The sequence below is a fragment of the Crinia signifera genome, chromosome 4 (genome assembly GCF_055691185.1).
Source record: "Crinia signifera chromosome 4, ASM5569118v1, whole genome shotgun sequence".
NCBI lineage: Eukaryota > Metazoa > Chordata > Amphibia > Anura > Myobatrachidae > Crinia > Crinia signifera.
Window position 1 is genome coordinate 69,657,936 of NC_139220.1, and position 24,368 is coordinate 69,682,303.

The 24,368-nt window shown below is 45.1% G+C and overlaps 1 protein-coding gene across 1 annotated transcript; it reads left to right on the forward strand.

The window, feature by feature from the left end:
- The first annotated feature begins 1,171 nt into the window (after positions 1-1,171).
- LOC146074089 (uncharacterized) lies at positions 1,172-22,758 on the forward strand. The gene is made up of 4 exons (XM_083181824.1): positions 1,172-1,216; positions 7,378-7,462; positions 21,303-21,371; positions 21,639-22,758. The coding sequence occupies exon 4, from the start codon at positions 21,677-21,679 to the stop codon at positions 22,238-22,240; it is 564 nt and encodes a 187-aa protein (XP_083037950.1). The 5' UTR covers positions 1,172-1,216; positions 7,378-7,462; positions 21,303-21,371; positions 21,639-21,676; the 3' UTR covers positions 22,241-22,758.
- The last annotated feature ends 1,610 nt before the right edge of the window (positions 22,759-24,368 follow it).

Here is a 24,368-nt window from a genome sequence, read left to right on the forward strand (position 1 = left end):
TTGATTGTATGATCGATTGTGTGTAGATTGTGTGTCCAAAAACCACCAAGGACTGCCGGGGATTTCAAGGGAAATTGTACACAATCATGAGCGCAATCGATCTTAAGATCGATCTTTCTGATGTATGGCCAGCTTAAGAACCTCTAGCATTACAGTAATAATCAATAGTCCCAATTATAATATTCCACACTCATACTTGTAAATTCATTGGCTGCTGACAACAAAATGAGTTTTAGTGGGGCATATGCGTCCATATGGAAGGAAATATAGGGTGAAATGTAATAGGATGAGAGATTCAGAAAGTAAGAGATTTGGTGAGAAATCTCCAGGTTTTTTTAAAGCGGCAATCATTTACACTGCAAAATCACAATGGTTTTGCAGTGTAAATGATTGCCGCTTTAATAAAACTGGAGATTTCTTACCAAATCTCTCACTTTCTGAATCTCTCATCCTATTACATTTCACCAATAGAATTTAAGTTCCAGGGCAGCGAGCTATTGGTAAAATGTTCCCTATAAAGCACTATGTAATAGGCAAACAATATAAATTACCGCTAACAATTAGTAACAATTGCAGGAATATATACATCGGGATTATGCCCCCCTTATTAGCATGTTATTCACTAGCCTTAGCGGGAAGACCTGTTAGATATGGCCATATGTTGCAATTTCATATTATCATCAGCATTTTGATACCCCTTTCCTCACAGGGGTAATCAATAAAAGCTACTTCTCATATACAGTTCACACAGGCTAACTTAACATTTACCTAGGCAAAGCTGCAGGTCGACCAGGCGCAGGTCAACACAGACAAAAGGCCGACATACCAGGCTACTCGTATGCCTTGGAGTTGCCACCTCAGTTGCTGGATTTTGTCCTAGTAGTGACTGAAAGCAGTAGGGGAGATGCGTAAGTAGTAGTGAAATATGTAGGCAGATTAATCTGGTCGCACCATATGCATTAGCAGACCGCCAGTGTTAGGGAAGTGTGGTGCAGGGGGTGCACACCAAGCAAATGGGTTAACGCTAATGGCCATGCGGCAAGGGCAGTAGCGCAGGGCCCAGTCACATGTCTCCACAGATGAAAAATGGTTTGAGAAAACGGAGGATGAGTTGGAAATCTGAGCCGAACGGGACAAGGAGTGGACTGCCCAGTCAGAGCAAGCAGTGGACAGCCCAGTCAGAGCAAGCAGTGGACAGCCCAGTCAGAGCAAGCAGGTGAGGGGCCTTCCAGTGGGGAGACAGGGTCCATTTGGGGTTTTTCTTCCTCTGCTGGGTCTCACGCCAGCCACTCTTCATGGGAAGGGAGCAAGGGGGGCTAACGAGGGACATGCTGCTGCAGGAGCCCTTCTCTAGTATGGTCATTAGGGAGATCTGAGGCGCACGCTCGCAAGACCATAGCTTGCCCCCAAGTCCCGCATGGTGTGCACTGGTTGGCGCTGCTTTCCCCGCAATGCTCACGTTTTAACATCCCATCTGGGACCCAGCATCAGGCTGAGCACGAAGTTTCCGATGCAATATCAAGGTTGCAGTAGCAAGAGGCTGTAAGCTTGCTCCCCAAGCTGACACTGTTGTAGTTCCCTGCCCCTCCTATGTTTGCCAGGTGGTCAGGCTGGCCAGAAGGGGATAGCGCAACTCTCAGTAGCTCCAGCTACGCCCACGGCATATTGCCTGGTAGGGGCAGAGTATGAACGCTTTGGCTAGGGGCAGGGCAGGTGTAGGCATACGCTTAGGCGGTCTTTCCTTTGGCGCTTGTACAGTTCAGGCAGGTCCAGAGCAGTGAGTGACATTGCGCTATGCAGCGGACATTCCCTGTTTGTCTGGTTGTATGCTTGAGTGATTTGTTGGCGTTTCTGCGATGGAATCTACCAATGATGTATGCAGCGGTCAGCTTCACATAAAAGATGGTCACAGGTGTTACCTTGCAATCAGATGGGATGAGTCGTGTAAAGGTATAAATTCTTTATGTATAACTGAGTAACAGGATCAATATAACATTACATAATATCAGCATTTAGTGGTATCTTGTTCACACAAGATGTCTGCTACATGTGCTTCTTCATTCCTCTTCTTAAGACAACAACAAACAGGAAATATCAGAGAGATGCAGGAATATAACAGCAGACAAACAATACATATGACAGTATATCGCCATCTACTGTCCCTCCAGTGTACATACACATGTATATGCATATGAGTGAAACCAACAGTCTGTTGCACATATTCCAACACCCCTTCTCAACAGACTAGGTTTCTTCAATTAAACCCATTTTTAATGTAAGTCTCGAATGTCTCTCTCTGACAAGAGGCTTGGTCAGGATATCAGCTGTCATGTCTTCTGTCGGACAATAGTTCAACTCTATAAGACCTTGTTCTTGTAGATCCCTCAGAAAATGATGCTTGACATCAATATGTTTGGTTCTGGGATTTACTCTCTCAGTTTGCGCTAACGCAAGGCATCCTTGATTATCCTCATATATCTTGACAGGTTCTTCTTGATGCATACCTAGGTCTGATAATAGTTGCATTAACCATGTAACTTCTTGACTGGCGTGAGCTGCTGCTATGTACCCAGCTTCTGTAGATGACAGTGCTACAGAAGACTGTTTCTTGCTTGTCCAGCTGATTAATCCTTCTCCAATTGAGAATAGATATCCACTTGTGGATTTTCTGTCGTTTACATCTCCAGCCCAGTCTGAATCAACATGTCCTGTTAATTTTTTACTTTTGCTTGCTGAGAGTTTGAGTTTCTTGTTGATTGTCCCCTTTAAGTAACAAATTACTCTCTTAACTGCGTTCCAGTCCATCTGTGTTGGTTGGAAACTTTCCTTTTAATATCCCAACTGCTGTGGAAATGTCTGGTTATCTTCCATTGACTTCATTTCTTCCTTTGCAGCTTCTAGCCATTTTTGTGCTTCTCTTTCTGAAAAGGTAGCAATTTCTTCCCATGATGTAGGTTCTTGTATGTTAATTGCCTCTGCTTTGTAAGATAAACGTACGGGTGCTTTACTTTTGTTTTCCCTTGAAGATCTTCTCACTTCTTCTGTTGTGTTTTCTTGAGTGTCGATGGTATTTATCTTATCTTTTATCTCAACTTCTTGAGTGATCTCTCTTTCATCTGTTTCATTGGATTCTACGGTTTCTTTTTCAGGAATTATGACAACGTCTCTTGGTTCCTCCACGAATGTCACGCTTATGGTTATTCTATCATCTTTTCGATTTAAGATTCTGTAACCTTTTGAATGTTCACTGTAACCAACTAGAATTCCCTCTACGGCTCGATTCTGTAACTTGCTCTGTTTTTCTGCGGGAATGTAGGCGAAGGCTTTGCATCCGAAAACTCTGATGTGCTTTAGGCTGGGCTTCTTACCATACCATAACTCATGAGGTGTCTTCTGTACTGCTCTGGAGAGTAGTCTGTTTTGAAGATAGGTGGCTGTCATTGCCGCTTCACCCCAATATTTATCAGGTAGTCCTGAATCCGTAAGCATACATCTGATCATTTCTGTTAACGATCTGTTCTTTCTCTCTGATACGCCATTTTGTTCTGGTGTGTACGGTACAGTTTTCTGATGCTCTATGCCGAGTCTCCTTAAGTACTGTTCTATTTTCTGCCCTGTGAACTCTCCTCCATTGTCACTTCGAAAAATTAGCATATTCCTCTTGAATCTGTTTCTGGTCATGGATACATAATCTTGTAGCTTGTCAAAGACTTCATCTTTGCTTCTTATAAGATAAGTGACTGTGAACCTGGAATAGTCATCAGTAAATGTCAGCATGTACCTTTTGCCTCCCGATGTGCATATTTTCATAGGTCAGCATACATCACTGTGTACAAGATCTAATGGTTTTGAAGCTCTGCTTTCACTTTTCTTTGGAATTGTCATCCTTGTTGCTTTTGCTTTTATACAACACTGGCATGTCATCATTTCTGAACAGTTTGACACTGCGAGGTCCTTTGCTAGGTCTCTTCTCTGCATTTCCTTTATGCAATCTGGGTGTCTGTGTCCCAATCTTCTGTGCCACTTGTGAATGCAGTCTGCATGTTTCTGTGTACTTAGCTTTACTTGCTGTGCTGCAATATCTAAGCAATATAAGTGTTCTTTTATTCTGGCTGTGGCTAGTGTTTCTCTTCCATTTTGGATAAGACACTTGTTATTCTGGAATTTTACAGTAAGTCCTTTTTCTGCTAAATTATTTACTGACAATAGCGCCCCTTCTAGCTTAGGAACGTATAGTACATCTGTTATTGGTATCTGTGTGTAGTTGCCATTACCCTTGGAGCATAGGAATTGACCTTTCCCTTTACCTTCTGCAATGATGTTTGTTCCATCTGCCAGGTAGATAGTTTCCTTATGGTTCAAATCAAGTTCAGTGAAGAAGTACTTGTTATTTGTCATATGACTAGTTGCTCCTGAATCTACAATATTTCCTTAAATGACCCAATTTCCTACATCTGAAGCATGCTCTTGCTTCCTTAGTGTGTGGCTTAGTGTCCACCATTTTAAGTGCTTTCTCTGCGTCACTTTCAGTATTACACTCTGTAAGCTCCTTTCTGCGCTGATACTCCTCTATGAGCCTGTTCTTCACAAAGTCTAGTGTGATTTCTGCTTCAGGTCTCGTTTCTAGTGCATTTATTAGAGCACTGTGTGTGTCTGGTAAACTGCACAGTAAAATAGCTACTATATGGTTGTTTTTAATTTCTTCTCCCATTGATCTGAGCTTTGTAGTTATCTCTAGTAGTGCATTAATGTGTTCTTGCATTGTCTTGTCTTTGTTAAACCTCATCTGGTATAACTTTCTTAATAGGAATAGTTTGCTGTTCAAACTTGACCTTTCATGCGCTCTATGCAAAGCTGTCCACATGTCTCTAGCTGTATGTTCATCACGGATGTGAATAAGTTGATCATCCTCCACTAGTAAGCTTATGGTTGCTCTAGCCTGTCTGTCCTTCTTATTCCACTGCTGATCCTCTCCTGCAGGTCTGTCTGCACTTATGACTTCCCATAAATCATCCCTTGTTAACAGTATTTCTACTTTAAACTTCCATGTCTGATAGTTTTCATTAGAAAGCTTGCTTGCAGCTAGTCTGAGATCTGTGTAATTAGCCATATCCCCTTTTGCATGAATCTCTCTATTCTTCTGTAGTATTAAACTTGTTTGTACTCACAGTTTTCCTCAGAGATTCTCCTGGGTGATTCTTGTGTATTTTTACACAGTCTGCTGTCAGCGTCTGCTGGGACTTTTAGTGCTGCGCCTTCTCTGACTTGCACTCCAGATTTCTTTTATCTTGTATATGCTTCAGCTTGTGTTGACTCCAGTCTGGGCCCATAAACTGTTGGCGTTTCTGCGATGGAATCTACCAATGATGTATGCAGTGGTCAGCTTCACATAAAAGATGGTCACAGGTGTTACCTTGCAATCAGATGGGATGATTCTTGTAAAGGTATAACTTCTTTATGTATAACTGAGTAACAGGATCAATATAACATTACATAAAATCAGCATTCAGTGGTATCTTGTTCACACAATATGTCTGCTACATGTGCTTCTCCATTCCTCCTCTTAAGACAACAACAAACAGGAAATATCAGAGAGATACAGGAATATAACAGCAGACAAACAATACATATGACAGTATATCGCCAATCTACTGTCCCTCCAGTGTACATACACATGTATATGCATATGAGTGAAACCCACAGTCTGTTGCACATATTCCAACATGATTGTCATCCTACTCGGGGATCAGCTACGCTCCATTGTTGGGCTGAGCATCTGGAGTTTTCACGCTTTTTTACCTGACTTGACGGACTGAATTCGGGTAACAAATTAAGAGTCCCTCAGCAGGTCCAGACGTTTTTATCCTCCGGCCGAGTAAACCCAGTGTTCCTAATTCCCTTCCATTCCCCTATACTTCCCCCTGTCCATTACCTCCCCTCTGTGTCTAGGAGTGGCTTCAATTGGCATTGAAGCAAGTTCGGTGGCACCAAATTGTGCTCCAAAAAGAAAAAGAAAATCCTTTGGCAGATCCTCCTAAAATATGCATAATGTATCATTGCCTTACAAGCCAGTGCAAAATTCTTTTCCCCTATGAGGTTGGGAAATGATAGGCTCAGGGTATGGATGGCAGGTCACACCTTGATCCAATGGAAACTGCGGGCCCTGACCTTGAGTGGTGTGTTGGCCATGAGCACAGCATGGTAACTGTGGCCCCTGACCTTGAGTGGTTTGATGGCCACTAGCGCAGCATGGAAACTGTGGGCCCTGACCTTGAGTGGTCTGCTGGCCATTAGTGCAGCATGGAACCTGCGAGCCCTGACCTTGAGTGGTCTGTTGGCCATTAGCGCAGCATGGGAACTGCGGGCCCTGAACTTGAGTGGTCTTATGGCCATTAGCGCAGCATGGGAACTTCGGGCCCCGACCTTTAGTGGTCTGATGGCCATTAGCACAGCATGACTTGCCCGCACCGTCATTTGTCCTTGCATTGTACACCTGTTTGTGTCTGAGAGGTGCACGTATGCCAGGGGAAGGTGGCACAATGGGTCAGGCTGTCTAAGGTGCAGTCGCCACACATGGGCGGATTAAAGATTCTGTGCACCATCTGTTTCTCCCTATTGGGGTCCTTCATTAGGAAGGGAGACAGCCTATAACCTTCTGTGGCACAGTCATGTATCCAAAATACCAGGTCTAAAGCTGGGTACACACGGATAGATTTGAAGCCCGATGTGGGCGTTCCCGATCGATGGGAACGACCAATCGTTCAAATCGTTCCGTGCATCGTTAACGATGCGCGTACCCGCGAATCGTTAACAATGGTCTATGATCTTTCCTGCATGCAGGAAGATCATAGACAAATCTTTTGTCAAGTGTATCCAATCGTTCTGTGTGTATGCACGATGAACAATTTGATACACTCGTTAACGATGTCGGAACGCTTCCGACATCGTTCCGGGTGTACCCACCTTAAGCCTTTCATACTGCAAAATGTATTGGCTTTGAAACATGTAGGATCCTTCTTTTAACACAGTTTCAAATACTGGGTTTTTGTAATTGTTAATTTCAATCTGGAACATTCACACTGCAGCTAGAACCGTTTTTAAATGCTTAAACAATGGCAATATACTGTACAGTACCATGTTATAGCTGCTGTGTGAAAGGGGTATGATTTTCATATTCCCTCCCATTTTTAGATTTTAACACCTTCACTTTCTGACCCATATGAGGCTCCACCAAACACTTGCAGTTTCTAATGTTGCTTATTATTTCATGTTTAGATTTAATAAATAAATGTGCCAATCTTGTGAGATTATCAATGACTGTTCAGTATCCACTTATTGATTCTACCTCCGTCATGCCACATTCCTCTGTACACACAGGTATGCTTACAGCTCTTTGTGGATTATTCATGGCTATTCCTGTCACCTTGCCATCAAGGTGTTTCTGTACACTATCATACCCTAGGTGAGTGACTGCAATTGTTTATTTCACTTCACAGATTTGCTGTAAACAGAGGAAGCCATTGAATTACAATCCTCTGTTTCTAGTAGTAGTAGTAGTAGTTTGTTTATTTATAAGGCGCCACAAAAGTGTCTGCAGAGCCGTACATAGCAAACAAAAAACAAATGACAAGGTAACGTACAGGGTGTGTTGATAAAATACAGCATAAATAGGTGTATAGCTGGTAGAACTAAAATCAGCATCAGTTCTGAAGTAGGTGTCGAAATTGTCGAGGAGACTGAAGATGAAGTAGAGGAAGGGAAGAACAGGGCAGGAGCACTGGTGAGGTAAAGAGGTAGGGTGAGTACGTGAGGAAGGAGGGCCCTACTCATAAGAGTTAACAGACTAAAAGGAGGTGGGTGGATGAACGAAAAACAATAGGATAAGTAGGAATGGATGGAGGGGTAGGGTAGGCAGGATAGGAGGAGCGAAAGAGGTTAGGAGGAGGAGGGATAGGCTAGTCGGAAGAAGTAAGTTTTGAGGGAGCACTTGAAGGAGGTAAGGGAATCAGAAAGCCTGATGGGTGGCGGGAGGTTGTTCCAGTGTAGGGGGGGCAGCGCGAGAGAAGTCTTGGACATGGGAGTGGGAGGAGGTAATTAGGTGAAAGGTCAGGCGGCGGTCAGCGGCGGAGCGAAGAGGACGGGAGGGAGTGTGGATAGAGATCAGTGAAGAGAGGTAAGGAGCGGTGGAGGAGGAGAGAGCCTTGTAGGTGGTGGTGAGGAGTTTAAAGAGAACTCGGAAAGGAATGGTGAAGAGATAGACAGAGGGGGGAGTTGGAGGTAGAGCAGCGGGAGAGGGAGATGAGCCTAGCAGCGGTGTTAACAATGGATTGGAGAGGGGCGAGAGGTAGCCCGGAGAGAAGGATGTTGCAGTAGTCAAGGCTGGAGATGACAAGAGAGTGAATGAGAATTTTGGTTGCGTCAGTGGAGAGGAATGGTCTGATGCGCGAGATGTTGCGGAGGTGAAATCGGCAAGACTGTGAGAGAGCACGAATGTGGGGGGTGAAAGAGAGGGAGGAGTCAATGATGACACCAAGGCAGTGCGTTTGGTCGGTGGAGGTGATCTCGATTTCACCAATGCTGATGGAGATAGTGGGAAAAGAGGGGATGTTCGGGGGATGGAAGATTAGAAGTTCAGTTTTAGCCATGTTTAGTTTCAGGAATAGTTGGGTCATCCAGGCTGAGATGGCCGTGAGGCATTCGGAGACCTTGGACAGGAGTGATGGGGATAGGTCTGAGGAGGAGAGCTAGATTAGGGTATCATCAGCATAAAGGTGGTAATGGAAGCCGTTTGAGCTGATGAGGGTGCCCAGAGAGGTAGTGTAGAGGGAGAAGAGGAGAGGACCAAGGACTGACCCTTGAAAGAACACAGACTGGCTGCGAGGTAGTAGGAGAGGAGGAGCTTGGAGTGGAGATGGAGAAGGAGCGATTGGAGAGGTATGAGGTGAAGCAGGAGAAGACCGTGCCAGTGATGCCAAAGGATGTTGAGCAGGAGAGGGTGGTCAACAGTGTCCAAGGCAGCTGACAGATCAAGCTGGATGAGGATAGAGAAGAGGACTTTGGATTTAGCCGATAGTAGATCGTTAGTGACTTTGGTCAGGGCAGTTTCAGTGGAATGTAAAGGGCGGAACCCGGATTGGAGGGGATCTAGAATGGAGTTAGCAGTAAGGTGGCTTAGGAGACGATTATAGGCCAGACGTTCTAGGAGCTTGGAGGCAAAAGGGAGGAGGGAGATAGGCCTGTAGTTGGACGGAGAGTTGGGGTCCAGATTCGTTTTTTTGAGAATTGGGGAGACAAGAGCATGTTTGAAGGAGGAGGGGAAGATCCCAGAGGATAGGGAAAGATTAAAGAGGTGAGCCAGGTGAGAGCAGACCAACGGACTGAGACGACAGATAATATTGGAGGGGATATGGAGGGAGAATATTGGCGGGCAGGTGGAGGGAGAAGCGGATTGAAGGATAGAATGGACTTCAGCGGCAGTGGTGGGGTAAAATGAGGACAGGGGTGGGAAGGAGGGGAGTGGAGATGTTGGAGGGGAGGAGGGAGAGGGTGAGGTCATGGCGGCAGTGATGGCAGTCGTGAGAGAGGAGATTTTGGTTGAAAAGTAGGCAGCAAAATTAGCGGCTACGATGGAGGACGGAAGAGCTGGAGGAGGGGAGGAGAGCAAGAAGTTGATGGTGGCGAAGAGCCTGCGGGGGTTGAAAGGATGAGGGACTTAAAGTAGGATTCCTTGGCCAGAGCAAGGGCAGAGCTGAAGGAGGAAAGAATGAATTTGAAATTGAGATAATCCGCAAGGGAGCGTGATTTCTTCCAGAAGCGATCAGAAGTGCGAAAGCACTTTTTAAGGAATCTGGTGGTAGGCGAGTGCCATGGTTGGGGGTTGGAGCCTCGAAGGGGGATAGAGTAGAGAAGGCAGACAGAGTCCAATGCTGAAGATAGGGTGTCGTTATAGATAAATAGCAATGCAAGGAAGGAATACAGGAACTAAGGATAGCCCGCTGCTGGGGTAACTCACGAAACCAGGGGTATCGAGGGAACAGCGTTCCACGGGGAAGATCCACAAGGAACACAGAGAAGGACAAAACCCCTTCCAGTGGACCAGAAAATACAAGGAGCCTTGGAAGACTTTACAATCCAGAATCTTTTCTACCACAAATTCTGATTGTCAATGGACATTAACTGGAGATTTACCTTGATCAATTCTTCGAGGAAACTTTAAAAAAAAAAAAAAGCTGGTTTGAGGAGAGACGCATGGAATGTATTAGCAATCCTCAAAGCCCTGGGGATCTGTAACCGAAAGGCAACAGGATTGACTTTTTTAATGATAACAAATGGATCAATAAATCTTGGGCCAAATTTAGCTGTACCCTGCCGAAGTTTAATGTTTCATGTCGACAGCCAGACTTTGTCGCCTACTTTAAACTTGCAAGGTCGTCTTGATCGGTTAGAAAAGACCTTCTCCCGAAGAGCCACCTTTTTTAAGGCAAGGTGTACCTGTTTCCAAATGTCCCTTAACCGGGCCGTGGTGGAGGAAAGAACCATAGGTCCTTCTGGACCAAGTGCACAGGCTTTAGGATGAAAGCCGTAATTTGTTAAAAAAGAGAAGCTCCTGTAGTCGAGTGATGGGAATTGTTATAAGCGAACTCGGCCATTGGGAGAAGATCTGCCCAATCGTTCTGTGACTTAGAAACAAAGAGTCGCAAATACTGCTTCAAAGATTGATTAAGGCGTTCTGTCTGCCCATTCGACTGGGAATGATAGGCGGAAGTCAAACTCAGTTTAATCTTCAATGCCTTACAGAAGAGCTTCCAGAACCTGGCAACGAATTGCGGGCCCCGGTCAGAGACGATATCAGTGGGTAGACCAAGGAACTTGAAAACATGAAGCAGAAATAATTTGACCAGTTTATTAGCTGAAGGCAACTGGGGTAAAGGAACAAAGTGAGCCATCTTGCTGAACCTGTCAATAATGGCCCAGACTACATGAAATCCTGAAGACAGGGGCAGTTCGACCACAAAAGCCATGGCAATATGTGACCATGGTCTTGAGGGGATGGCCAAAGGAATAAGTTGCACTCTAGGAATCTTATGCCTAGCACAGTCGGGACACGACTGGACGTATTCCCTGGTGTCTGACGCAATGCTAGGCCACCAGACATACCGAGAAAGAAGATTTAAAGTTCTATTAATGCCAGGGTGCCCCGCAATTTGACTGTCATGAAACTCACTAAAAACTTGTCTTCTCAAAGACTGCAGCACAAATAAACAACCGGCAGGTACTTGCCCGGGAGCCTGATCCTGGGCAGAAAGAAGAAGGTCTCTAAGAGTATGAGTCATACCAAAATGAATAATAGAGGCCGGAAGAATGGACAGAGGAGATTCTCTCAATTCCTGTTTGGGAAGGAAGCTACGGGACAATGCGTCTGCCCTAACGTTCTATGACCCGGGTCTATACGAGATGACAAAATTAAAACGGGTAAAGAATAATGCCCACCGGGCTTTTCGGGCATTCAGACGCTTGGCTGACTCCAAGTACTGCAGATTTTTGTGATCCGTAATCACCAGAACTTGGTGATTGGCCCCCTCCAACCAATGCCTCCACTCCTCGAATGCCCATTTAATGGCTAATAGCTCTCGGTTGCCGATGTCATAATTGACTTCTGCGGACGAAAATTTTCGAGACATGACAAGGTACCATAAAATAGAAAAAAAACAGATAGTGCAGACTGTATAACACATATCTATTTTAATCAAGATGTACACTTACAATATGGGGGGATATAAAAACACATGGGAATCCAAAACCCGGGGCAATACAGGAAACGGAATGATCCCAGCAGCAGGGCAATCCAGTCTAGATCTGGTCAGAGTCCTCCTTACTGACTGTCCGATTTTCCAAAAGTCCCAAGTCCAGAGTCCAAATAGCAAAGGTTAAGAAGCGCTAAACGCGTTTCGGATCAGGTGGATCCTTCGTCAGTAGCGCTAAAAAGGAAACTTTTCCAAAGTTTCCTAAAAAGGAAACTTTGGAAATCTCAAATTCGCACTTTTCTGGTTTTGCGGAGAGATGATTCTCCATAAGTCTTTGAAGCACTAGACGAACCTGATTACGATGCTCCTCCAACGACCTGGAGTAGATCAGAATGTCATCTAAATAGACTACCACAAAGCTTCCCAAGAAGTCCCTTCATTAATGAAGTCTTGGAAGACCGACGGCGCGTTGGACAAACCAAAGGGCATTACGAGGTACTCGTAATGCTCAGTTTGGGTACTAAAATCGGTCTTCCATTCATCTCCAGTCTTAAAGCGGATGAGTTTATATGCACCCCGTAAATCAATCTTGGAAAAAATCTTAGCTGTGGGGAGCTGATCAAAGAGCACAGAGATCAACGGTAAAGGATAAGTGTTTTTAACCGTTATTTTGTTGAGTGCCCTGTAGTCTATACAGGGTCGCAAGGATCCATCCTTCTTAGAAACGAAGAAGAACCCTGCACTCAAGGGAGACCTTGACGGTCGGATGAAACCCTTGGCTAGGTTTCCTTGTATGTAGGTATTCATGGCTTGAGTCTCTGGCCTGGACAAGGAATATAATCGGGCTTTGGGATACTGTGCATCGGGATGTAGCTCGATAGCGCAGTCGTATGGGCGATGGGGAGGTAGGACGTCCGCTTCGCCTTTAGAAAAGACGTCTGCGAAGTCTGCATAAGCAATCGGTACCCCTTCCAAAGGAGCCATTGCCCCCAATACTGGCCGCTCAAGGCAATTAATTGAGCAATGATTGCTCCATCGCACAATCTCTCCTGTCTGCCAATCAACCTGTGGGTTATGAACTCTAAGCCAGGGATGACCCAGTACGAGAGGAATTGCGGCACAAGAAATTAATAAAAAGGATATTATCTCAGAATGCAAAATGCCAATACGTAAAGATACCGGTGGGGTTTGATGCCGTCTAAGCCTCGCATAATTATAGACGGCTCTCCGGCGGCTCTCCGGCGGCTCTCCGGCGGCTGACAGAGTCCCAGGTTGCTGGGAGACGCTGGGTTGAAGGGCGGGCGTTGCATCCTGCTGCCGCGTCCTCCGGCGTCCCTGGTTGCCTAGCAACCGGACGTCAGACCCGGAAGGACAGGCGGCTGAACGGACGCATCGCCCTGTCCTTCTGCCGCCCGTAACATGGACAGGGGATGCTGGTGGACACAACTCCGGAAATAGCACAACTTTTTGTTGGGTATTTTGAAAAAATATACTCATCAACAGTAGAAAAAGGAAAGACTAATATAAATGAGTACATAGGAAAGGTAGAAATACCAAGAATTAGTGAGAGCAGCTGTGAATGCCTGGAACAACCCATACGATTAGAAGAAGTACAACAAGCCATAAAAACCTCACCAAATAAGAAAGCACCAGGCTGTGATGGGATACCCCTAGAAATATACAAAAAATATATAAATGTGGTGGCCCCGTGGTTAGTCGATCTGTTTAATAAGAGTTTAGAGGAAGGGCAGCTCCTGGAATCAATGAAGGAAGCCATGATTATTCTAATTCCCAAGGCAGGGAAAGACCCCAAAGAAATGGACTCATACAGGCCCATTTCATTAATCAACACCAATGCCAAGATACTAGCCAAAGTCCTAGCCCTGAGACTAGAAGGAGTCATCGACAGTATAGTCCACAAAGACCAAACGGGATTTAGGAGGAACAAGTGTACAGTAATAAATATAAGTAGATTTTATGGAAATATCCAAAATACACAAAAAGCAGGTGATAGGGTGGCGGTTGCATCTTTGGATATGATAGTATCGAGTGGAGATATCTGTGGCTGGTATTAGCCAAATTCGGGTTTGGACCCCAGTATATAAAATGGATCCAACTACTATATCAGGCCCCCAGAGCGAGGGTGCATGTAAATGGGTACACTACAGCCACATTTGAGTTGGCGAGGGGGACGAGACAGGGGTGTCCCCTGTCCCCGGCCCTGTTTAATCTTGCGGTGGAGCCACTTGCATGCATCCTGAGGTCCTGTGAGGGTCTGAAAGGGATCGGGCAGGGTAGGGAGAATAAACAATTAATATCTATGTATGCAGACGATATGTTGGTATTTCTATCAGATTATTTAGAGGAACGTCCCAGAATGCTGTCAATTATAGAAGAATTCGGTAACTACTCAGGTGTAAAAATCAACTGGGATAAATCGAACATTATTAAGGTGAGAGGGGCAAGTCCCCACAGCAGGGATAATACAGTAGCATTAAAATGGGTAGAAAATATGAAATACTTGGGGATTAAAATATCTAATCAGTCAATTGAATATTGACCCCCTAATAAAGTGGTATCAAGAGAAATCAAGAACATGGTTAAAACTCCCATTAACGGTCACAGGAAGATGCAATCTAGTAAAAATGGTGATTCTTCCCAAATTTTTGTACGTCTTTTTTCAATCCCCTATATACATCCCAAATAGAATATTTAACAAGATAGATAGTATAACGTCATCTTTTATTTGGGGTGGGAAAAGGGCAAGAATAAAAATAAACACCCTGACCAGAAACAAGAAACAAGGCGGATTGGGGCTCCCTCACTTTAAACTATACTATATAGCCACACAGCTATGACATGCAGGTAGGTGGATAAGAGGGGAATGCGACGAGAGTATAGTAGAAATGGTAGGGCAGGATGAAAATGGATTATCTCCAAGACAGGCGGTGCTAGTTAAAGGGGGGCAGAAGGGAAAAAGCGTAATGACTAAACAAATTCAAAAAGTATGGGTATATGCAAATCAAGTAATGGGATACAAGGGGGTGGATCCGGAAACGCCCATTTGGGTAAGATCTAAAAAAAAAAAAAATGAAAAGAAAGATAGGAAGACCGAATATAAAGAAATAAAATCTGCTTGGGGTAGATTTGGTATTAAATATATAGGACAAATATATGTAGAGGGAAATTTAAAAACTTCCGGGCAGTTAGAGGGTGAATTTGGAATACCAAGAGAAATGTTCTTTCAATACTTAATATTAAGAAGTGGCCTGAATGAGACATATGGGCAAAGAAATGTGGATATACAAGACTCCCCACTGAAACTACTGCTGGGAGCAGAAAGGAAAGTGAGAGTAGCAAATATATATAAATTATTGATTGGAGAGGTAAAGCACCCACAGATAGACAGAATTAAAGACAAGTGGAAACAGGATGTTGGAGAGATATCCGACCTAGAATGGGCAGAGGCAATATTCCCCCTCTAGAGCAACACAAGCAGTAAGGTATCAGCAAATACAGCTGTATATAATATATAGAGGGTGACATTCTATGGATTGAGATAAATGCGCATGTTTTTATATCGCACCACATCGCCGCTATTCGCCCTTTTTAAAATCACATTTCTTTGTAATAATTCGCATATTTAATGGAATGCGCTTTGGAGGCTGAAAAGTGCGAAGTGGTGCGATTAGCGGCGAAGTGGTGCGAATTTAAGTCACAAAAAAGTGCGATTTCTTCCGCCGGTCATGTGCGAGTTTTGGACCAACCGGAGTGCGATTTACAAAACTGTCTCTGCATGACTAAGAACCCCCCAACCTATTGGCCCACCTCTGTCCCCTCCATTATGCATCACACCCCCTTTATAAAGGGGCACTGGCGCCATTTCACTCTCTGATAGGAAGTAAGGAGCATGGAGAGGAGCAGTGGCAGTGTGAGTAGAGGAAGAGGTGTTGGTGGCAGAGGGAGCAGTGGCAGAGGAAGCAGTGGCAGAGGGAGCAGTGGCAGAGGGACCAGTGGCAGCAGCCAGCCAAGTGGGAGAGCCAGCAGTGTGGCAGGCAGCATGGCCACAGCAAGGCCAGCCCCAGACCAGGCCCTGGGCGTCCAGCCCCAGCAGGAGGAGGTGGAGGATCCGCTGGCATCCCCATCCTATAGCCAAGACCTTGGCAATACCCCACAGCAGCTGCAGGAGGGCCACATGTCAGAGGTGGAGGAAGATGGAGGTGTGGAGGAGGAAGACACTGGCATGGAGGAGGAGGGGTACATGGCTGGAGTAGAAAATGAGGAGGAGGAGGAGGAGGAGGTAGAAGCTGGCCGCACAAAAAGTGGCCGAAAGGTCAGATTTTCCTACTAGGAAAATGCTGCGCTTGTCCGGGCTATCATGCCTGTGTTTGACCGGTTACTTGGGAAAACTCACCACAAGACCACTGCACAGCGCAAAAGGGCTATGTGGAAGGACATCACCCAGGCGGTGAACGCTGTAAGTCAGCACAAGCGCCTAGTCAGAAATGTCAAGAAGAGATTCAATGACATCAAAAGGCAGCTGAAAAGAAAAATGGCCATGGAGTTGGAGGAGGCCACCAAGACTGGCGGAGGAAGTCCCACCACTGTCTGCTACACGTCCTATGAGGTGAAGTTGAAGCGCATCATACCCCCTGAGGTCCTGCCTGGCATGCACGTCGCGGATACCGATAGGCCGCAAACGCCATTCAGAGCTGGTAATAGGGCCTACACACATACCGATTTTGGCCAGTGATATAGCATGCCAGATTTAGCATAGCAGATTTCCTTTGAGCACAAAATCCTCTATATTGCTTAGAACGTGCAAAATGTGTCAGCGATATGCCTCAGCGATTCTGCTAAGTGATTTAAGCATGCCAGATTCTTCTCAAGCATGGGAAAAAAAAAATCATTTAAATAAAAATGGGGGTACTTATGTAATATCTGGGCTCCCGTTTTTCTTATGACACCGCATACCCTCGCGGGCTCGCTGCGCTCGCCACGCTTCGGGCACGGTGGCTCGCTTCGCTCGCCACACTATATAAAATCAACTCCATGCGTAATTGGATAGTAGGGGTATGAAAAAATGGGGTGCATTTAACATGGGAGCCCAGATAATACATAAGTACCAAAATGGGCAGTTCAAAGGGCTGGGGGAGTTCTTGGGGAGTTTTAAGGGGAGAGAAGTCAGGAGAATTGTTGCAAAGAGTACCTGTACATAATAGCACCTTACCAGAGTGTTTGCAGCACTTTCTCTACACTCCTCACCCCTTGAAAAATATTATTTTTCGAAGGGGAGAGAAGTCAGGCGAAGTGTTGCAAAGAGGAACCATACCTGTACATAATAGAACTTAAAATTAACAATAAATTATTTTGAAATGAAATGACACCATACCGTGTTTTTTAAAATTTATTGAAAATACTATAAAAGTATAAAAGTGAACACCACTGGGTTCATCAACAATATCAGGCCGAGAAATGCCTCTGGCCCAAAGACTTTTCAAACAAAAAAAGGGATCAGGCCAACAAACTCACTACAGTATACTAGAGCCAACAGAAGTGATGACTCACAAAATGTGCAAAGAAGAGATAACAAAGGTAAGGACAGTCTTCAGTGACGGACACACAAGAGTGACTGATATCACATCATTCTGGAGTCAGGGCCAAATGACGTATCCAAGCAGACATTATAGGCTACAAGGATTCGAAAACGCATGGAAGAAAGAGCAATTTTTTCAACTTAAATAATTTAGAAATTTTTTTTTAAATTTATAATGGATAATAAACAGCATCGTCCTGTGCTTCTGTACTCGAGAAAGCTACATTCCAGTGGACAGAGTGCTGGTGATGACTGATGTGGCCGGGTTTGGTGAAGGGGCTCCCGTCGTGTTAGGAGGGGCAAGCTGCGGAGGAATTGCCGGCGGATTACTATAGGGTTGGTGGTAGGGATACTGTGGCGAGGGTCCGCAAGATGCGTAATGCATCAGGTCGCGCATTAATTTGAGGTCATCAGGAATGTTTTTATCCTGGGCCCGAATTATTGCGTCGTACAAGATGCATTTGAATTTTCGACGGTTGTCGTCATCCATTGAACGCATCTCCGAGTCTACTGTATTTGAAAACTGCCATTTCTGTGTGAATAATATGGTATAAAATGTAAATACATAATTAACATATATGCATCCACCATTATGTACATAAACAGTCCAAACTAGGTCAGCTTACAATCTATTGTCCCTACCACATGTACATGCGCACACATTCACTGTTGTTTTTTTAGGGGGTTTGGAAAGACAATTTATCCCATCATAGACATGCAAGTAAACAACACATGACTAGCTTTTGCAATGTGCCATCACCCCAGAGCATGCAAGTAAAAAACACATGACTAGCTTTTGCAATGTGCCATCACCCCAGAGCATACCTCCCAACAGTCCCGATTTTATTGGGACAGTCCCGATTGTCAGGGCCTGTCCCGATGTCCCACCCGCGGACGGCAGTGTCCCGTGGTGTGGGGGGGCTGTTGGGAGTCCCCCCTGTCAGCTGCTAAGCAGCGGGGAATAAACGCTGTGCGCATGCGCACAGCGTCTATTCCCGCAGCCAGGGGACTGGGGGCATGGCTAGAGGCTCACAGAGCCTCTGGGTCATGCCCCCATAGCGGCAAAATGGGGGCGTGGCCTCGCGAAAGAGCCGTGAGTATAGACCACGCCCCCAAATTAGGCCACGCCCTGAAAATTTCGGCACACCTCCGGCGCGCAGGAGCATCGTCCACCCTGCAGACCTTCAAAAGTTGGGAGGTATGCCAGAGCATGCAAGTAAACAACACATGTCTAGCTTTTGCAATGTGCCATCACCCCAGAGCATGCAAGTAAACAACACATGACTGGCTTTTGCAATGTGCCATCACCCCAGAGCATGCAAGTAAAAAACACATGACTAGCTTTTGCAATGTGCCATCACCCCAGAGCATGCAAGTTGGCACATTGCAAAAGCCAGTCATGTGTTGTTAACTTGCATGCTCTGGGGTGATGGCACATTGCAAAAGCTAGTCATGTGTTTTTTACTTGCATGCTCTGGGGTGATGGCACATTGCAAAAGCCAGTCATGTGTTGTTTACTTGCATGCTCTGGGGGTGATAGCACATTGCAAAAGCCAGTCATGTGTAGTTTACTTGCATGCTCTGGGGTGATGGCACATTGCAAAAGCCAGTCATGTGTTGTTATCACCCCAGAGCATGCAAGTAAACTACACATGACTGGCTTTTGCAATGTGCCACCACCCCAGAGCATGCAAGTAAACAACACATGACTGGCTTTTGCAATGTGCCATCACCCCAGAGCATGCAAGTTAACAACACATGACTGGCTTTTGCAATGTGCCATCACCACTCCCCAAACTTGCGCTGGGGGCAGCGGGCATCGCATGACACCCTCACCCAGAAGCATGCTTTATTTTATAACATTGGTGGCACAGTGGTCGCCTCACATCCCCCCAAAGATCCTTGTGCCCATATTCTTGCGCTGGGGGCCGCGGGTGCAGCGGGCATCACATGACACCCTCACCCATAAAGTTTACATTGGTGGCACAGTGGACCCCTCTCATTACCACCCCACCCCACCTGTAATCAGTGCGTTGGTGGTGCATAGTGGATAGCATAGTACTTACCAGCTCCGGAGGGGGACTGGGGGCATGGCTAGAGGCTCACAGAGCCTCTGGGTCATGCCCCCATAGCGGCAAAATGGGGGCGTGGCCTCGCGAAAGAGCCGTGAGTATAGACCACGCCCCGAAAATTTCGGCACACCTCCGGCGCGCAGGAGCATCGTCCAGCCTGCAGACCTTCAAAAGTTGGGAGGTATGCCAGAGCATGCAAGTAAACAACACATGACTAGCTTTTGCAATGTGCCATCACCCCAGAGTATGCAAGTAAACAACACATGACTGGCTTTTGCAATGTGCCATCACCCCAGAGCATGCAAGTAAAAAACACATGACTAGCTTTTGCAATGTGCCATCACCCCAGAGCATGCAAGTTGGCACATTGCAAAAGCCAGTCATGTGTTGTTAACTTGCATGCTCTGGGGTGATGGCACATTGCAAAAGCTAGTCATGTGTTTTTTACTTGCATGCTCTGTGGTGATGGCACATTGCAAAAGCCAGTCATGTGTTGTTTACTTGCATGCTCTGGGGGTGATGGCACATTGCAAAAGCCAGTCATGTGTAGTTTACTTGCATGCTCTGGGGTGATGGCACATTGCAAAAGCCAGTCATGTGTTGTTATCACCCCAGAGCATGCAAGTAAACTACACATGACTGGCTTTTGCAATGTGCCATCACCCCAGAGCATGCAAGTAAACAACACATGACTGGCTTTTGCAATGTGCCATCACCCCAGAGCATGCAAGTTAACAACACATGACTGGCTTTTGCAATGTGCCATCACCACTCCCAAAACTTGCGCTGGGGGCAGCGGGCATCGCATGACACCCTCACCCAGAAGCATGCTTTATTTTATAACATTGGTGGCACAGTGGTCGCCTCACATCCCCCCAAAGATCCTTGTGCCCATATTCTTGGGCTGGGGGCCGCGGGTGCAGCGGGCATCACATGACACCCTCACCCATAAAGTTTACATTGGTGGCACAGTGGACCCCTCTCATTACCACCCCACCCCACCTGTAATCAGTGCGTTGGTGGTGCATAGTGGATAGCATAGTACTTACCAGCTCCGGAGGGTTCACAGCGCGTGATGTCTGACAGCATCAGCATGTGCAGAATGGAGAGGAGGGCTCAGGGAGTGTCCAGATGAGGAAAATCGCTGGTCACTTGAGCACAAAAAAAAGACACCACACAAAAGGCGCCCGATATGCAGGGTCTTGCTAAGCGATTTTACTAGATTGATGGGACATGCTCATTCTTCTTCTTATTGAGATTTAGACGAGCAGGGCCGCACATCTATATCGCTTTAGCCTCCACACACGCACCGATGTATGCTTAGTTTCTAAGCGACCTAGCTAAATCGCTTAGAAAATGGCTCAAAATCGGCATGTGTGTAGGCCCCATAAGTGTGACCACATGAAATCTTAAACATACATGCCAATGTTTTCAAACTGTAATGTTCACTTGAATTGTTATGCTAAGTAAAGGGCTGCTGTGGAACTACATAGCCCAGCAAGGTCATGCCCAAGAAATTGCCTGCTCCTACTTTCAAATTGCTCATAATGCTGGGCCTTGTAGTTCCACAACTGCTGATATTGATCAACACTGTAACATTCTTTCTAGCAGCCTAACATGTATGTGGCCAAAAACACATAGGTGTACTGGTGGTTTAGCTGCCATGGCTACATACCACAGATTATCCAACAGTTGTAATGTGTACAATAGTTTAATAATACTCTAACAAAATAATCAGGTAAAAAACAGATGTCAAATAATGTGGGGACTAAATAATGTAGTCCTTAACCAAAGGAAGTATTGTCCATTAATGTCATTTCAATGCATGTTTGCCGTAAATGCTTATCCATTGCAAGGTACATAATGGCTGCCCATCTTTCCTTTTCACAGATTGTCCATCCCGAAGTGCTCACGCATCCAAGACAAGAAGGCCCGTTGCTGCAGAATTTGTGGAAGCAGGTAAATGAACAAAAAACACGCCATTTCACATACAGTACACACAAACATTCATCTCCTGCTGCTACATTGCAACGGAAATGAATGTAATCTGACCTAGCCATCTGACTTATTATTAATGTCAATGTTACATGCTGTATCGGGGTACATGTGTATGTACATAAGACCCCTAGGTATGTGCGTCGAGCATCTCACGCCTTTCAAAAACAGTACTGAAGAGAGTCTGTCCTATATATGCATCAGTACTTACCTCCTCATCTGTATCCACAGGTACTATACAACTAGGAACACATCAAACTGATTCTTCGATGATGGTGTTGGACGAAATGGACATCATTCTTGAACCCGTGGAGACCTTTGCGGCAGAGGAGGAAATACAGACCTCATCACAGAGTGATCTTCCCCCAAGTGGGGTGTCTCCCAACCCACCCCCACCCACAAACACACCCCATACAGCAGCTTCTGCTTCCCAAGTAGCTAACTCCTTGGTCAATTTCAAGGAGAAACAAATAGAATTTATGGCCTCCCAAAGCCTGCAAATAGGTAACATCCAGGGGTACATGCGTGACACGTTTCTTCAATTACGAAAAATTGCACATAGTGTACGGGTAGGTGTAGGCACTCATGTGCGCATTGCTAATAGCATTGACACCCGTTTTGCAGATCTAACTTCTGCTGTAAGGGAACAGAATAGCCATATTGGCAGCCTTGCGCAAAGTATAGCTGCACTAAGCCAATCATGCACAGCGCAGACCAATGAGAGAACGTGGATTACTTTACATGTATTCCGAGTGCGCTCGTCACGCTTCGGGCTCGGTGGCTCGCTGCACTCATCACACTATCTAAAATCAACTCCACGCAGACATGGATAGTGGGGGTATGAAAAAATCGGAGGACGCGTACTGCCGCCCCTCGCGGGCTCGCCACGCTTCGGGTTGGCGTTGATAGTGGGGGTGGCGTTGACAATGGGGGTGCATTGAACATTGTAAGCACCCATCAGGGTGCTTGTACAATAAAAAATCGAATCACATGCCACTTGCTGGCATGCAATGCTATGCGATATTTAATTGTACAATCGGGGCATTTTCCCGAAAATCGCATCGCATACCATCGCATATGTTATGCCATGGTATGCGATGGGCGCGGTGCTAGGAAACAAGTACCTGGGGGTGTGCAAGGATGGAATAGCATGCAAATCAGCAGGAAATGGCCGAAAATCGGATGCAAATCGGCCGATAAATCGTATGCGATATTGTATACGATTTACATTAAATCGGGCACCCAGATAATACACAAGTACCAAACAAATAGCTTTGTGTATAATTATGCAGCTTTTTAGCATGAATGATATTCTTTTTTTTTATTTGCAAGCATTACTTTTATAAATTAAACCAGTATGTAGAAAATTGTATTTAATGCTTTCTTTTAAGTGGAAGTCAGATTTACAATAACTGTAAGTAAATGATTAAAAATGTATTTTTAAATTCAGGAGATTTTACCATTTATCCTATTTATTTAAATATGAAATACATTTTTAATTGGAACAGAAAGCCCATTGAAATGCAGCACCGATTAAACCTTTACATCTCTGTGAATCAATACAAGACAACAAAGGTTTGCAGCGCTGAAAATTCAAAATTCATAAAAAACCAGTTGGCAGTTGGATTGACTTCACAATTTTATAAGAAAAATGATCATAACAATTTAATAGGCCACATGGCCACACATATACATAAAATGTTGATAAAAAGCATGGGTATGGTAGCAGAATGGGGATAGACTGGGGTAACTGTCCGTTCCTATAATGCCTAGATTTGTGTTATTAGGACCGCCTTTGATGACCAGAGCAAATAAATATAATTACCGTCCACTTTGCTCACTTGAGGGGGGGAATGGATCCTGATGGAATAGAATTTCCCTTGGTATGTCCAAAGTCCCTTCTGAATCGAGCGTGGAGTGCGGCTTGCCACTTGGTGTTGAAAAATGCTGGTATTCGGGTCCTTTTTAGGCTGGTTCGGGCAGTTGAATTGGCAGAAAAGGGAGAATAGGTAGAGCCAGTGCTCCTGCTTCTGCATCCAAGAATAAGTGTCCATAGGTGGACACTTATTCTTGGATGCAGAAGCAGGAGCACTGGCTCTACCTATTCTCCCTTTTCTGCCAATTCAACTGCCCGAACCAGCCTAAAAAGGACCCGAATACCAGCATTTTTCAACACCAAGTGGCAAGCCGCACTCCACGCTCGATTCAGAAGGGACTTTGGACATACCAAGGGAAATTCTATTCCATCAGGATCCATTCCCCCCCTCAAGTGAGCAAAGTGGACGGTAATTATATTTATTTGCTCTGGTCATCAAAGGCGGTCCTAATAACACAAATCTAGGCATTATAGGAACGGACAGTTACCCCAGTCTATCCCCATTCTGCTACCATACCCATGCTTTTTATCAACATTTTATGTATATGTGTGGCCATGTGGCCTATTAAATTGTTATGATCATTTTTCTTATAAAATTGTGAAGTCAATCCAACTGCCAACTGGTTTTTTATGAATTTTGAATTTTCAGCGCTGCAAACCTTTGTTGTCTTGTATTGTTTGTATTTTCAGGTCTGACATACCTGATTTTATTGCAGCTGCTCTTGAGTGAAGCAGGTCACATCTAGCGCCCCTAGGGTATCCCTCCCTTGCCACATAGCAAGAAGAGGAACCCAATTTCTTTTTTAATCTCTGTGAATCACAAGCAACATTTACATGCTGGCCAGTTATGATTGGTGACTAGATACTCATCTGCAGCACCATTTAAAATATTGGGACTGGAGACCTGTTTCAGTGAGTCCATATTATGCTGGTGTTTATACAGTAGTTCCACTAGTCCCAGCAATTGCAGGGAATTGTAGCAGTACAAAATACTCAGTGAGTCATGGCTTGTTGGGGTTAGTTTTCTACCAAAAGTATTTAATATATACTTTTAAGAATAAGTTTTATTTATTTACTTCACTATT

What these genes read in the sequence shown, in the direction of transcription:
- LOC146074089 (XM_083181824.1), top strand. Translation starts at nt 21,677, where the DNA reads ATGATGGTGTTGGACGAAATGGACATCATTCTTGAACCCGTGGAGACC.